This window comes from Colobus angolensis, unplaced genomic scaffold (genome assembly GCF_000951035.1).
Source record: "Colobus angolensis palliatus isolate OR3802 unplaced genomic scaffold, Cang.pa_1.0 Scaffold5, whole genome shotgun sequence".
Lineage (NCBI taxonomy): Eukaryota > Metazoa > Chordata > Mammalia > Primates > Cercopithecidae > Colobus > Colobus angolensis.
The window spans coordinates 4,310,704-4,325,705 of NW_012118487.1; the positions used below are offsets into that span (position 1 = coordinate 4,310,704).

At 45.2% G+C, this 15,002-nt stretch overlaps 3 protein-coding genes across 3 annotated transcripts in view; 2 read left to right on the forward strand and 1 right to left on the reverse strand.

Moving 5' to 3' along the window:
- Window positions 1-4,921: 4,921 nt before the first annotated feature.
- On the forward strand, window positions 4,922-5,584 carry CLDN24 (claudin 24). Its single transcript, XM_011959569.1, has one exon. It carries the CDS (start codon window positions 4,922-4,924, stop codon window positions 5,582-5,584), a length of 663 nt encoding a protein of 220 aa, XP_011814959.1.
- A 978-nt stretch (window positions 5,585-6,562) lies between these two features.
- WWC2 (WW and C2 domain containing 2) overlaps window positions 6,563-15,002 on the reverse strand; it is a 122,228-nt gene continuing 113,788 nt past the window's right edge. Inside the window, exons 21-22 of the mRNA XM_011959571.1 lie at window positions 14,785-14,912; window positions 6,563-11,629 (exon numbers count right to left, since the gene is read on the reverse strand). Of these exons, the coding sequence (XP_011814961.1) occupies window positions 11,563-11,629; window positions 14,785-14,912 (195 nt within the window). The 3' untranslated portion in view covers window positions 6,563-11,562. The remainder of the gene's footprint in view (window positions 11,630-14,784; window positions 14,913-15,002) is intronic.
- On the forward strand, window positions 6,572-9,264 carry CLDN22 (claudin 22). Its single transcript, XM_011959572.1, has one exon. The coding sequence runs from the start codon at window positions 7,126-7,128 to the stop codon at window positions 7,786-7,788; it is 663 nt and encodes a 220-aa protein (XP_011814962.1). The 5' UTR covers window positions 6,572-7,125; the 3' UTR covers window positions 7,789-9,264.

Here is a 15,002-nt window from a genome sequence, read left to right on the forward strand (position 1 = left end):
TTTTCATGCTGCTGATAAAGACATAGCTCAGACTGAGCAATTTACAAAAGAAAGAGGTTTAATGGACTTACAGTTCCATGCGGCTGGGGAAGCCTCACAATCATGGCAGAAGGCAAGGAGAAGCAAGTCACATCTTACATGGATGGCAGCAGGCAAGGAGAGGGAGAGCTTGTGCAGGGAAACGCCCCCTTATAGAACCACAGGATCTCGTGAGACTTGTTCACTATCACGAGAACAGCACGAGAAAGATCTGCCCCCATGATTCAGTTACCTCCCACCAGGCCCCTCCCACAACACGTGGGAATTCAAGATGAGATCCAGGTGGGGACACAGCCAAACCATATCACTGGGAAAGGAACTGAGGTGCTGCCTTCATGGCTCTGTAAATGACCCCATGACCTTGGGCAAGTTACTTGCCCCACTGTGCTTAGCCCTATCATCTGTAAAACAGTGATGCACCTAGTATCTACCCCCATTGTGTGATTGTGAGGATTCAATGAGATAATCCATGTTAAAGTCTCAGAACAGTGCCTGGTATGTAGAAGGCTCTAGATAATTGTTACCTATTATTATGATCTGACAAAAGAAAGTTAATTTTGTCCAGCAGATCATCTTGTTTTCTTTTACATCGTTTTTTTTTTTTTCTTATGAGGGTCCTGCACAGTTTTTGTAGAAAATTTAGAAAATAAAAATAATCAAAACAAGGAAAAGAAAAAGCATCCATTTCTAGCACCTGGGGAATATTTTGGGGGGCCTTTAGCCTGCTAGTCTTTTTCCCGCACCTGAGAGATGTCATTCTTGATGCCCTTCTGGAAGGGGGTGCTCCTGTTCGCCAACTCGTGAGGCTTCAGCAATATTTCCTCTCCCACTCCTCATGCTCAGATGCTCCAGGACAGCCGGTTTTGTCACCATGATGAAAGGGCACTGGCAATGGGAATGGCATCTATAGTGTTGGCGTTCTATATTTACTTTATTATCATTTAGAAGGATCCTTCTAATCAATTTATTAGACAAATATTTGTTGAACACATAGTAGATACAAGGTATTGTGCTATGGGGGTTGTGAGGGTAACAGCGTGTCTTCTCCTTAATAAAAAGGTCAATAGTATTAATAGCATGAATTACTATTTAGTAGGGAAAGAAATATTAAGAAAACGGGAGGCTGAGGCATGAGAATTGCTTGAATCCCAGAAGCGGAGGTTGCAGTGAGCCGAGATCTGCGCTGCAGCCTGGGCAACAAGAGCAAAACTCTTATCTCCAAGAAAAAAGAAAGAAAGAAAGAAAGAAAAATCAAGAAAAAATAAACCATAGATTTTCTTTTAATCAGATAAAACCGTGTTTAGCCAGAGGAACCCCTCATCTTCATCTATTTATCAAAGTGCCGGGGAGGCCGGTGCCGGCTAGGAGGAAGGGCGGCTCTTCCTGGCAGCACTGCTGGGTGCTGCGGAGGGGAGGCGGGGAAGCCTGTGATGTCCCGGTGTTCCCAGGGCCCTCCTCTCTGGATTATGCTGCCTTCAGATTCAGCAGATAATCTTCCTGCAAGATCCCAAACCAAGCCTACTTCTTCCTTTTGTGCTCAAACTGTGGACCCAGAGTAACCTGGCCCATTGCCCGAGAAGACCCAGCGAGCTGGGCCTGGGGAGAGATGTGTATTGATCTCCAGCGCTTAAGGGACTTTTAAAGGGTCATTTTGACAACGGAAGATTTGGCTTCTCCACTGACTTCAGAATCCAAAGCTTTTGCTGGACCTCTCGGGCCTCTGCCTTCGTCCTTCCTCAATCCTCTCTTGCAGGACCCAGGGTCCACGGCTCCTGTCGCCAGCCGATGAGGTGAGGCCGCTTACAGCAGCAGTCTGGCTACCATTTGGCTTGAGGTGGCCTTGTCTGTGTGTTTTTTGTACCCTATATGACAACAGCTCTCTGCTGGCAGCCGCCATGTGGGTGACCCACCTTGGAAAGGGACCCTCCAGCCCCCAGTTGAGCTGATGCCGCCTGGAGCAGAGACAAGTGGTCCCTGCTGAGTCCCAAGCTGCACATTCACGAGCAAAATACATAGAAATTGCCAGCTGGGCACAGTGGCTCATGCCTGTAATCCCAGCACTTTGGGAGGCTGAGGCAGCCAGATCACCTGAGGTTAGGAGTTCGAGACCAGCCTGGCCAACATGGTGAACTCCCGACTCTACCAAAAATACAAATATTAACCAGGTGTGATGGTGCGTGCCTGTAATTCCAGCTACTCGGCAGGCTGAGGCAGGAGAATTTCTTTAACTGGGAAGGTCGAGGTTGCAGTGAGCTGAGATCACACCGCTGCACTCCAGCCTGGGTGACAGAGCAAGACTCCATCTCAAAAAAAAAAAAGAGCAGAAATATGATTGTTGTTTTAAGTACCTAAGTTTTGGGATGGCTTATTCTGGGATGTTTCTCAACCCTTGCCCCGGACCAAGCATTTCTCAGGATGTGTGACTTTCAGGGTAAAATCCTGACAATCCTGGGCCAACTAGGGTAGGCGATCACCCTGAGCTTCAGTCTTCAGCCGCTGACTTCTCCAGCTCTGTTTCTGAGATACGTGTGTAAACCTCCATACTTTAGACGAACAATTTCGGACGGAGACAATGTAGCCCTGCACACCCTGAACAAGGGGGTGGTAATTATGTCTGCTGGCCCAATTTCACTGCAGCGGCACTCTGTGAGCAACCTAAGCAGCTGACTCAGGAACTGAAATGTGGGGGTGGGAGTCCTCCCGGAGCCGCATCCGGACTACCTTCATGCTTTCTGCTCCTGCCCAAGCAGACGGCTGCCTCAGGGCTGTTGCAGCTGCGTGTCTCTGCCTGGAATACTCATATCCCAGCTCCTTTGACTTCCTTGAGTTATCTTGTTTCCTGATGGCCTCTTTCTACCAATGTGAGCCCCACAGGGACCGGGGAGGGGGCGCATCCATACTGTTCAGCACTCAGTGCCTGCTCAGCAGGAGGGGCTCACACATTTTTTTTTTTTTTTTTTTGAGACGGAGTCTCGCTCTGTCGCCCCAGGCTGGAGTGCAGTGGCCGGATCTCGGCTCACTGCAAGCTCCGCCTCCCGGGTTCCCGCCATTCTCCTGCCTCAGCCTCCCGAGTAGCTGGGACTACAGGTGCCCGCCACCTCGCCCAGCTAGTTTTTTGTATTTTTTTAGTAGAGACGGGGTTTCACCGTGTTAGCCAGGATGGTCTCGATCTCCTGACCTCGTGATCCGCCCGTCTCGGCCTCCCAAAGTGCTGGGATTACAGGCTTGAGCCACTGCGCCCGGCCTCACTGTGATGTTAAGAATCATCTCCCTATGATCGTTCACGCCTGCTCTCCAGGCCTTCATCATCCTGACTGCCTCCCGGAAGAGAGCTCAAGCTTGCCGTATCCTGTGCACTGGTGATGAGGCCTCAGACAGGTCTCCGGCCCTCTGGATCCGGGTATCTTTATGCACCCTGAAATGACTTATTTCAGGATGACGGGCACCAATATATCCTCAGGAATTCTGAAAATTTGTAAAAATGAAGGAAGAGTTCATCTGGTGGCATTTGTTTTTTCTTTTTAAACTTAAGATGATGGGAAAAGCTGAAGAAAGTACCACCTCAAATCTAAATCTTATGCAATCTTATCCAAAATAATTTGGATACCTCGGGATCCAGGTTCTGTCTCCGATCTCCTATTTAGAGACACCATAAAAGATCATCTCCGATCCTGGGCTACACTCCACTGTTGCAGCATGATGGGCAGTGGTTCTGTTTCTCCAGGTTAGAACCTTAGATCAGGGGAGTGGCTCCACCTTTAGGAACCTTTATGTCCTGTGGGCCCATCTGATTGTATCTCCTCGGAGCAGGTGCAGGATGCCTAGGGGCCATGCAGGGAGGAGACGGCGCAGCCCTGGGAATCTGGGGCAGGTGACCTCTTGTCCTGGCCTGTGAGGCCAGCCCTGTGTTCTCTGAGGGGTCACCCTCTGCGGAAGTATGCTCTCAAGGTGTGGCCTCAACCAAAAAAACAAAAAGATGAAGCCTCAACGTTCAGCTCCATTGTGGCTATTGTGTTTGTACCAGAGACTTTTGTCTGGGAGCCGGCAGGAGTCTTGAAGCCTGGTGTTGCGTAGGCTGCTGAAACGACAAGGGGACAGCTCAGCTCTGGACAAAAAACACCTCCCTGGACGCCGAGACATCACGCTTTACCTCCAAGTCCGTAACGAGGATGGAGAAAACCACAGAGCGAATGCTGGAACTTCCCGGGACGTTCCCTTCCTCACCCAGTACCCCCCGGCATCAGTCTCAGTCCTTTTCATTTTAATCAGTCCCATAAGCCAGCCTCTACCTTTCAAAGGAATCCGAGGGACCTTCCTGCCAAGTCCCACTGAGCTCCTGCCACACTCAAGGATGTGGGCCAGGCTCTTGTGTAGGTTAAGGAAGTCTGAGAAGAATAGAGATTATAGGAAACAGTCTACCTTTCTTTACAAGGCCTTGTTTTGCATCCCTGAAATCTCAGATTCAGCTCTTACAATGAAGTCCTGTTGTAGAAAGAGCTGGCCTTTTATCACCACTTAAAATCTAATTAATCCATATTGAAGCACAAAGATTTCTGTTGTATTTTAGGGTGAGGGGTCATAGAGCCCTCTTTGTTCATCCTTAGACTTATAATCATCAGGCATTGGGGATATAATTTTACCAGATTGGAAGGTAACAGATCAAGTCCTTATCGGAAAGCCTAACTCATAGTTTTAACAGAGTCCTTCGTCCTTTACATGAAACATTATATTCAAGAAGAACAAAAACACATTTCAGAGTGCCCAAAGAGTTAATGACCACAGCTTATATTCCAGGCAGCATAGAACCAAGATCGTCACATTACCGTCAACCACAAAAGACAGCAGATCCTATAGGGGTGGCAGAGTCCTAAGACTTGTTGCAATGGCCTTAATCTTTAGAACAGTGATGCAATCTGTTGGACTTTTACTATCTTTCCTGGGATGGATTTTATCCATTATTACAACTTATTTGCCACACTGGAAGAACCTCAACCTGGACTTGAATGAAATGGAAAACTGGACCATGGGACTCTGGCAAACCTGCGTCACCCAAGAGGAAGTGGGGATGCAATGCAAGGACTTTGACTCCTTCCTGGCTTTGCCTGCTGAACTCAGGGTCTCCAGGATCTTAATGTTTCTGTCAAACGGGCTGGGGTTTCTGGGCCTGCTGGTCTCTGGGTTTGGCCTGGACTGTTTGAGAATTGGAGAGGGTCAGAGAGATCTCAAGAGGCGACTGCTGATCCTGGGAGCAGTTCTGTCCTGGGCCTCGGGCATCACAGCCCTGGTTCCTGTCTCTTGGGTCGCCCACAAGACAGTTCAGGAGTTCTGGGATGAGAACGTCCCAGACTTTGTCCCCAGGTGGGAGTTTGGGGAGGCCCTCTTTCTGGGCTGGTTTGCTGGACTTTCTCTTCTACTGGGAGGGTGTCTGCTCAACCGTGCAGCCTGCTCCAGCCACGCTCCCCTAGCTTCGGGCCACTATGCAGTGGCGCAAATGCAAACTCAGTGTCCCTACCTGGAAGACGGGACGGCAGATCCTCAAGTGTAAGACTCCGACCAGGCCAGAGATGTATCCTATATCAACTGTGGTGACAAAGGTCTCTTTGTTTTGTAGCTAAATCTGTGATGCTCACGTTTTCTCATTCAGTAACTATTTCTCTACAGTAGGCAGACCCACTTCCCTCTAAAATCTAGAGAATAATGGAGGAAAAATATTTCATCTAAAAGAAAATGATTATGGTAAGCATTATATAGGTAGAAGTGAAACAAGCTTCATTGATCTGGTTATTTAAAGAATGTGGTGGCTGTCCAATATAGTCAGTTTCAAGCTTTAATGTGTGAATTTCGTATTAGAAAGCTTTTTTCTTTTTTTGTTGTTCGTAGTTAGAAATGATCATTAGTTTCTGCTTCCTAAAGAAAAAAACTAACAATCTGAAGATTTTAAGTGTTCTACTTTAGCAAAGCCACATGCTAAGCCAACCCCAAAGTGTTATTTCCACAGCAACGACTTTTTTCTTCTTTGAACAGAAGTGGTTTGTGTTTAGGGTATTACCAGGCACTCAGTGCGACAAGATTTTATGAGGCTGAAGAGTTTTCAGTACCTCGTGATACTCTCAGATTTAAAATACTGGCCAATCTCTTCTCTTGTCCTTTCCCTCAAAACCTTCGTATTAAAAAAAGAAAAACAATTCCAAAGACATTTTTCTTGATATCCAGATATTATCAGGTCATTTGAATAAAAACTTTCCTTTGTTCAGTGAAAAATCACTAACATGGGGATATATACTTTAGTGGTGAAAAAACAGAAATGCTGACTCCAACCTACAGAGTCCTAATGCTGAACTCTTTCCTCGACTTAGAAAGTATATATAAGAAAAAAAGTGTTTATGCACACAAGCGTAAATTTGACAGAAAGGCATGCAGTTAAATAAACTAGATATGTAGTTTGGTATTGCTTCAAATGCCGTGTGGTATATGTAGCCTGAGAAATTTCTGAAACACAGGCCCGAGTTAAGGTGTAGAGATATTTCTGATAAGATTGATTTATTTGGTTAAGAAATACTTTTCTTGAACCTATTTTTTAAAAGTAACACTCAGTATTACCATAACATGCACATTTGAAATGTGAGAACTATAAGAGATGAAAATCTGACAGGTGCAATTAGTGAAATACAAAGCAGGAGGAGTTGAACCAAAACCATCAGTTAAACATTTTGCATTCAGACTTAATTCTTTGTTAGAAAGGTTGGGAATAACATGAAAGCCATTTTAACCTTAACAATGAAGGGAGGATTATTACCACTCAATTATATTTCAGTGACAAACTGCTTTCTGCAAAATCCAGCCCACAGGACACAAACACGATCTTGGCCACACCTTGGCATTACTGGTTTGCGGCACTATTTCCCTATCCTTTTCTGAAACCCATTCAACATGGAATCAAACAATAGCAACTCTGGCAAGAATTCTCCTATATACACAATGAAGAAATATTTCTGAGTTTCATAAGTTATAACACAAGGGTCACACTTCTTTTCACAGCAACCGAAGGACAGGAGTTAGTTTGGTTAAAGCTCTCGGGACATTATAATGGCTTTAGTATTTAGAACTGTGGCTCAACTAGCTGGAGTTTCATTATCTTTGCTGGGATGGGTTTTATCCTGTCTTACAAACTACCTGCCACACTGGAAGAACCTCAACCTGGACTTGAATGAAATGGAAAACTGGACCATGGGACTCTGGCAAACCTGTGTCACCCAAGAGGAAGTGGGGATGCAATGCAAGGACTTTGACTCCTTCCTGGCTTTGCCTGCTGAACTCAGGGTCTCCAGGATCTTAATGTTTCTGTCAAACGGGCTGGGGTTTCTGGGCCTGCTGGTCTCTGGGTTTGGCCTGGACTGTTTGAGAATTGGAGAGGGTCAGAGAGATCTCAAGAGGCGACTGCTGATCCTGGGAGCAGTTCTGTCCTGGGCCTCGGGCATCACAGCCCTGGTTCCTGTCTCTTGGGTCGCCCACAAGACGGTTCAGGAGTTCTGGGATGAGAACGTCCCAGACTTTGTCCCCAGGTGGGAGTTTGGGGAGGCCCTCTTTCTGGGCTGGTTTGCTGGACTTTCTCTTCTCCTGGGAGGGTGTCTGCTCAACCGTGCAGCCTGCTCCAGCCACGCTCCCCTAGCTTCGGGCCACTGTGCAGTGGCGCAAATGCAACATCATCATCATCAACTGGAGACAAGAAACACCAACCTGAAAAACTAAGCCCGAAAGGACAAGAGTCTGCTGTTCAGGAGACGCTTGCTCAACGCTGGATTTGGTAGGAGGTCCCGCTCTAGTCATCTCACTGTGCTTCTGATTTTCGAAAATGCATTTTTTTCCTGTGGCTATTAAACTATAGTTTCTTTCCAAGACTGGTAAACTATTTTTATCTTCTACTCTGAGATCAAAACCAATCAAGACTTAATAGTAATGACACCCATTACTGTGGATGAGTGTTCTCAATTTTAAAACAGTGATTGCATAGAAGTGGTAAATAAAACGTTAATCTGTATGTGTCTTTGAAGGTGTTATTCATATGGAGCAGAATCATTTGGCAGATCATTGACTTCTTTCAGGTGTTTAAGATAACCTAGTATAATAAGCCTGAGCTGCATATTGATTTAAAATGCATGACGTCTTATTATATAAAATAATGATTAGCTCTTTAAACGTTTTAGAGGTGAAGACACATCATCTCCTGAATCAGAGACCTCAGTGTCTCTATGGAACCTTTTTTCAAAAGGCAGCCACATTCAGTCACATCTTCTAAACTATGTCAGAAGCAGGAGGGTGATCTTGTGTTTTGGATGATTCAAGCAGACTCCGGCACACAGACGTGCTTCTGCATCCTGTGCTCTGTATTTCATGCGCAGCGTTTCTGGCTTCCCTGGCACTGAGCAGTCTGTGGGGGGCATGGCAGGGCAGGGCTGCTGTGTGTGTGTAGAGAACCTCCTGGGATGGCTGCCTCTCCATGGAGCACGCCTACCAGCCCAGGCGGAACGACCACAGAGCACATATTCTGGAGCCCTTCATTTTATTTGCACAATGATAAGACTTCATCCTTTTTTATCAGCAATACATATAGTTCCAACAAGAACTATTCATCACAAACTGCTGGCTTGGGGATTTCTTCGTGAAATATTTTGTATTTGCTTGGTACATGGTTCCAGGAAACTTGTGTGTTTGTGCCAATGAGGGAAATAAATTGAACAATAAACGACACTGAAATAAACTATTAGGCAATATGTAGCTTTGTTTTTCTGTTTTTGTTTTTTTAAAAACCGACTGAATTTTTTTCCACCCACAAACACATGGAAAGTGCAGAAACCAAAGTTAATCTATGTGATGTATTTGCATACGTTTACAAACAAGACAAATTAAAACAGAAACATGTTCAGAATTTAACCTGATTAAATATTAAGTTCAGTCCTGAGCTTTTGATATTTAATACAATATAGATAAAGCAATAGCAAAAAATTTTAATTTATTTCATTTGCATGCTACAGAGATTTAACTAAACTTTGTTCATTTGGCTAGCAATATCCTTTTTGTACCTGTAACATTTAAGATTCTGATATACAAAACTGTAATAATATAATGATAATTCAAACTTGAGAACTAAATATTACATTCTTTTTACCCTGTGCGAATAAATTCTACCTTTTAAAAATAGTATTTATAATATTAAAATTCATATTTGTCCATATGGTTTTGTGATCAAGTTATTAAAATGTTTTGTCACTGTGAATCATTTGGGTTAGTACAAATATGACAAGATTATTAAAAGCTGCCTATAAATACATAACACTATTGCTGACTTTTAAAGTGTAGAAAAAGGATTATATTAAAATAAGTTCATCTCTCATGTTAGAAATGAGGAAATTTTGTGAAATACAACAACCAAAAGCATCTTGGTCACAACTGCTAACTACCAGCCTGAGACAGATTTTATTCTTTAATACTTGTCTGAAACTTTTTGTATTACAAAAAGTCAACAGCTAATCTGATGAAAGACTTATAAAGCTGTAAATATTCCAATATAGTCTCTTCTGTGTCAAATATTTAAAATGGCCAGAATCAAACTATATATTAAACAGAACATAAATAAGACTGTAAATAAATAAATGAAGAAAATAAAATCGTACAGAACAACTACACATAATTCTATAGACATTTTCATGGTCAAACTAAGACGCTGAAAACAGCTCACCTTCATTTACATCTACGTTAAATAAACTTCTGTCTTTCACATTTGACCTTGACAAGGGTGAACTGTATTCTTTTTCTAGTTTTCCTTAGTCATCTAATAGAATGAACTGGGCAGTCTTAAAGGACTGTACTCAGTCAATTCACTAGGCTGGTTTTTGTTCAAAGTAGTGTCTGCCATGTCCAGTTATGTCTTCAAAGAAATTTGTATGTTAAGTGGTGGGACATTTAGGAAAAAATAAAGTTCTAGGCTCAGAAGTTGCTTAATTTGAACTTCAATTCCAATAACATGAACTTTCCAAAATATATACAATTGCTTTCAAGAAAATAAAAATTCTTGCTAGTGAGCATTCTAACTTAGGAACACAACTTTTTTGTTCTTTAAGGGGTTCCTTTAAGACAATTTTGGATTTCTGTAAAAAAAATCTATTTTATTTGCTATATTAGATGGCTAACCCCAAATTGTTTCTGAGGAATAAGTATGGTTTAAATGGTCTAAATACTATATACTTTAAAAGCTTGATGCTGGCAGAGCTGCACTGAGGATATGTTTTTTTAAGACGTGCCTGGGTTGGGTAAGGTGAAATTCTAAACTGGAGGACACATTAGTCAGTTTCTCTCTCTAAACTTGTTCATCCAAAAGTCGTTTTATAAACAATTTAGCTTATACTTCAAATTAATAATCCCCCAGCCACATTCTTCCCTTTGCCTCCAAACTATTTACCATAAATTATAGATAGAATCCCCTAAAAATGAGAGCTATGAAGTAATTTCTACTAAATATTAGAAATCTCTTGATAAACTCGTTTGTTTTTGGCAACTTTCATTCTATCAAGACATCTTTCCCCCTCTTCTTGGTTATACCAAATGAGTGCCGATGCGTTTCTCTCCACACTTCCAGCTTTCTCTGTCCTTAGAACACAGGGCCACCACTTGGCACCATCCTTAGATTTAGGGCAAAACACTGGTGCAAGCCAGAAACTCACATTTGAACACTTATGCAAATTCAGGCTGAGTGAGACAAACCAGCTGCTCATTTGAGGAGCTTATCTGTATCTCTACATGGCTGGTGTTCTTTCTTCTCCTGGCCCTCAGTGTCATGAATCCCAAGATCTTTAGTGTAGCCAAGAGCAGTGCTCCTTTGTATGCTTATTCTTAAGAGCACTTGGTAGTTTATATTTTTGTTTTCTTTAGAAAAATATAAAAGGACAAAAAGGAAATTGTTTTAAGGAAACCAGGTGTTCCCGCACAGGTGATGGCCATGAACGCAGCATCCATTTTGGGTGGACTTTGGAACGCTGCACCCCAGCGACTGCTCACACTGCCTCCAAATGGAAAGTGCTCTTCTCCTCGCCAGCGCACAGATACCACGTGGCGCTGCTGCCATCGGCATGGCCTACTCACAGGAACACAAAGGGGAAGCAAGGCCACCTGCTGAACCAAGTTGTCTCTCAACAGTTGGCTCAACAGTACCCAGGTGGGGTAGTACTGCCTCCATTCTGTTTTTACAAAATAAAGCCCACTGGCAATGCGCACATTCTGGGCAACATTTGTGTACCAGATTATCCCATTTTTCTTAATCTGATTTTTTCGTGTTTAAGCACATAAAAATTACACTCAAGATACTTTACAAATTAAAATGTTGAAAATCTGATGTGAAATAAAAGTTCTTCAAGAGTTGACAGTTAGGTTACCAAAAACCAAACACCAAAACAAAAAAAACAAACCTTCAGTCTCTTACCCTCCCTAAAAAAGTGAACAGATGACAAAATACTTTCTGAAACCATGTAATCACACGTCATCAGCCGGCAGCGACGGGATGCTTATCTTGGCTCTGGTGAAGTAGGCAATCTTCTCCCTAGAGTTGGGGTGAGAAATAAATTGACTTAAATATGATGCTAAAAATACTCTGGGACCATTAAAACAGTCCCCAGGACCTGCAGTGGCAGTGATGTCTCTACAAGCACAGGCAGAAGCTCTTTTCCTTAAGCAGAACTCCATCCATTTAAAATCAAGAGAGTCTCTGCCTGCTAAAGGGACGGTATCAAGGAGAACAGCAGCTCTGGCTCACGGAAGTCACCTATAGACCAAGCCAGTAAGTTCCCTTCAGGGAACTTCCAACAGAAGACAGTTTTTAAACTAGTAGGGTCTGGTCTAGGATAGGTGTTTGCAAACTAGGCAGTGGAAGACTCAAAAGGCCCAAAATCCTACGTGGAAACTTCTCAGTAACCTCACAGAAAAGTACATAATACCAGGAAGTCTTTAAAATCGATACCGTGCTGAGGCAGGGACAACCTGATGAGTGACACCACGACTCAAATGAAAGGAGAAGGAGGAACTCACTATCTGAAAGGCAGTAACTGCCCTGGTCCCGAAGCAGCAGAGAGGCTGAGACAGGGCAGAGTGGTTTTCAGGTGAGGAGAGTACTTAAAAAAAAGCGACAAACAGTACGTCTATTTTCCTACAGAACTTCACACCATACATTTATGCCGTCCGCGCGTACTTCTTGAGGGCATACGACATGCAAGGGGCACACTGGTAGATGAAGCATCAAGCACTGGCCCTCCTTTGTGAAAGAACAGTCTAGATGGGGGAGGAGGCGCGGGCTAGAACCCAGAGCTGAGGTGAGGATGTTCTGAAGACTAAGGAAGGACAGAGGAGAAGAGGAGGAGTGGAAACCCTGGACACTGGAGCGAGCTACTGCTGCGAGCAGTGTCCTTTACATCTGTTCACCTCCAAAAGAGGGAAACAAGAACGAAAAACGCCCGAGTGTGGGCGTGATGTCAGCAGAGGCCGTAAGCCGCAGTTGGTAACTACGGTGTTTAAAAATACCCGAACTAGTTGCCAGTGCCTGCATTTGAGATATTTCACATAAAATTGTTGATTTCTAACTTCTCTTGAAAAATTAGAAGGCCAGGGACCATCAGGCTCCTGATTCCAGGTGAAATAAGCAGCTGGGGTGGTGCTGGGCAGAACGCCCCAGGCCCCACGGCTGCCCGATCTCACCACCCCAGGCCACGCACCGGCAGCCGTGCAAATCCCACGCTTCCAGCGCGGTCTGTCTCACTCTGTCCATCTCATCATTCTCATCACTTGCCTGGTGATATAATGGCTTCGTATCTTAAGGGAAGCTGGGGGCTTCAGTAACAACTGCTAGTTGTGTGACTTTCCATGCCAGGCAATGCTGCTTACTCTCTAAGTGACCACAGCACCAGGGGCATGGATGGACTCCCCTCACCTGCAGTTCTAAAACCCAAGGAGTGGCACTCCCTGAAAGTCACAGATGTGATTATTTAGCAGAAAAGAGGGCGGAAAAACCTCTCCACTACAAGATGCTGCCTAAAAATGAAGGAGCTGTGAGCACACTAAGGCACACTGCTGCTGCCACATGGTGTGTGGCCCTGCCCTCCCGCCTGGCACTAGACCCCAGCGTGCCATAGCTGTCCCTGCTCCACCACATGACCTGGCTTCCCCACACTTCAAAAACACTCGCTTCTTCCAGGCTTCTCCCCTTTACACCTAAACGCTTTCCAAAGACTCGTCTATACAAAACCTCAACCAAAACCAAATAAAAACCCAACAGGAGCAAACCTTTCTGCTGAGCTCCCTCCGACGGGGCTGAAACCATCTGCTGTGCTCGCCAGGGATCCCAGGCGCACTTTCCAGTTCTCTCCACCGATCGCCTCTCCCCATCCTCCAGCCCCAGGCTCCTGGTTCTCCTCTGACCTCTCAGCCATTCCTTCTAGTATCTCTTTTGGGGGGAGCCCTTCAGTGACTGGTGCCCACCAGGCCTCCTTTCCCAGTCACCTCACATTTTCTGGGATGTCTGGTCCATTTCCACTGATGAGACCAGTGCACTGAAGATGAGCACTCCCATTTTTTCATCCCCATCCTGACCCCTAACCCTGGCTTTAGATGTTTATTTTCACTTGTCTGCTGGTCATGGTTACCTTGCTGGCCTGCTGGCATTGCCTGGTGTGCCATGGCAGAGGTCAGCATCCTCCCCACGGCCCTGCTCCCCAGCGTTCTCCATCTCCAGCGCTGGCACCACAGGACAGCCACTGCCCCCCATGAACCTCCCATGAACCTCACAGGCCACCCTTACCCGTTTCTCCCCAGCCCACTCTCCACAATGCCTGATATCTGCCCCACATAGAACCCATTCCCATCATTTGGTTTTGTGCATGGAGAGCCCTGCTGGCTGCCCCATCAGAAACCGCGGGCGGAAGCCTCTTCTGCACAGCTTCCAAGGCCTGTGCAGTTTGAGCCCAGTTCTCCCAGACAGGCTCACCAGCTGGCAACTCCCCATGCACCAGAGCTTGGCACTGACTTCTAAGGTCTGTGCCTCTGTCCGTGCTGTTCTTCCTGCCTCAATGTCCCACTCAAAACTGCCACCCCTAGGTGCCTAAGGAGCTTGCAGCCATCCTTCCATGATGGGTTCTCTTATAATCTCCTCCGCTGGTGCCCGCAGCCCCAGCACCTGCCCCGTACGGATTGAGGCTCCTCCCACATCTCTCACAGGCCCCTATCCACACCTTTAGTGAGCTCTTTCCACATGCACTGCAATGACCTGGTTACCTGCCTGTCCCCACTACAGCCTAGAGCCCCCGAGAAGAGCAGAACACACATGTTCTTAGCCTCCGCATCTCAGGGCCTGACAAGGTGCAAGGTTTCTGGGGCTGCCCAAGGAATGTCTGTGAAATGAGTGAACAAAACCCCGAGTTTTCTGTACCTTTGTATCCTGGGTCAGAATAGTCCAATGAGATGTGCTAACAGCTACTAAGATCTGGGGACACCCTGGGTTCTTGAGGGGAGTTAGGCTCTCATCAGCCTTTAACTCTGCCAGTCACATTTATCACCTCAGGTGCAAATGGGAAATTACATATTCAAGGCAGGGAACACAGGATTTCTGTCTCAGATCCTAGTATTAACTTTCACTGCACTGAGGTGAATTCCTACACAATCAGACCACATGAGGGCAACCCAAAAGCTGTCCTGGATGGGGCTATTCACCTGAAGGACTGCACCTGCCGAGGCACCTTCTGGCTCTGCTCCCGGAGCCGACACACGTCCTTGGAGACTTGCCTCATCAACTTCTCTGCATTCAAACCTTGCTTCTGCTCTTCTTTGGACTGTTCAGCCTGGAAAAGGGAATAAAAATGTAAGAAAAACACAAAACACTGATTAGAAATCCCTGGAGACATCCTATGAGGCTTGAAAGATTGTGACTA

Coding starts and splice junctions, on each gene's coding strand:
- CLDN22 (XM_011959572.1), top strand. CDS start 7,126: ATGGCTTTAGTATTTAGAACTGTGGCTCAACTAGCTGGAGTTTCATTA.
- CLDN24 (XM_011959569.1), top strand. CDS start 4,922: ATGGCCTTAATCTTTAGAACAGTGATGCAATCTGTTGGACTTTTACTA.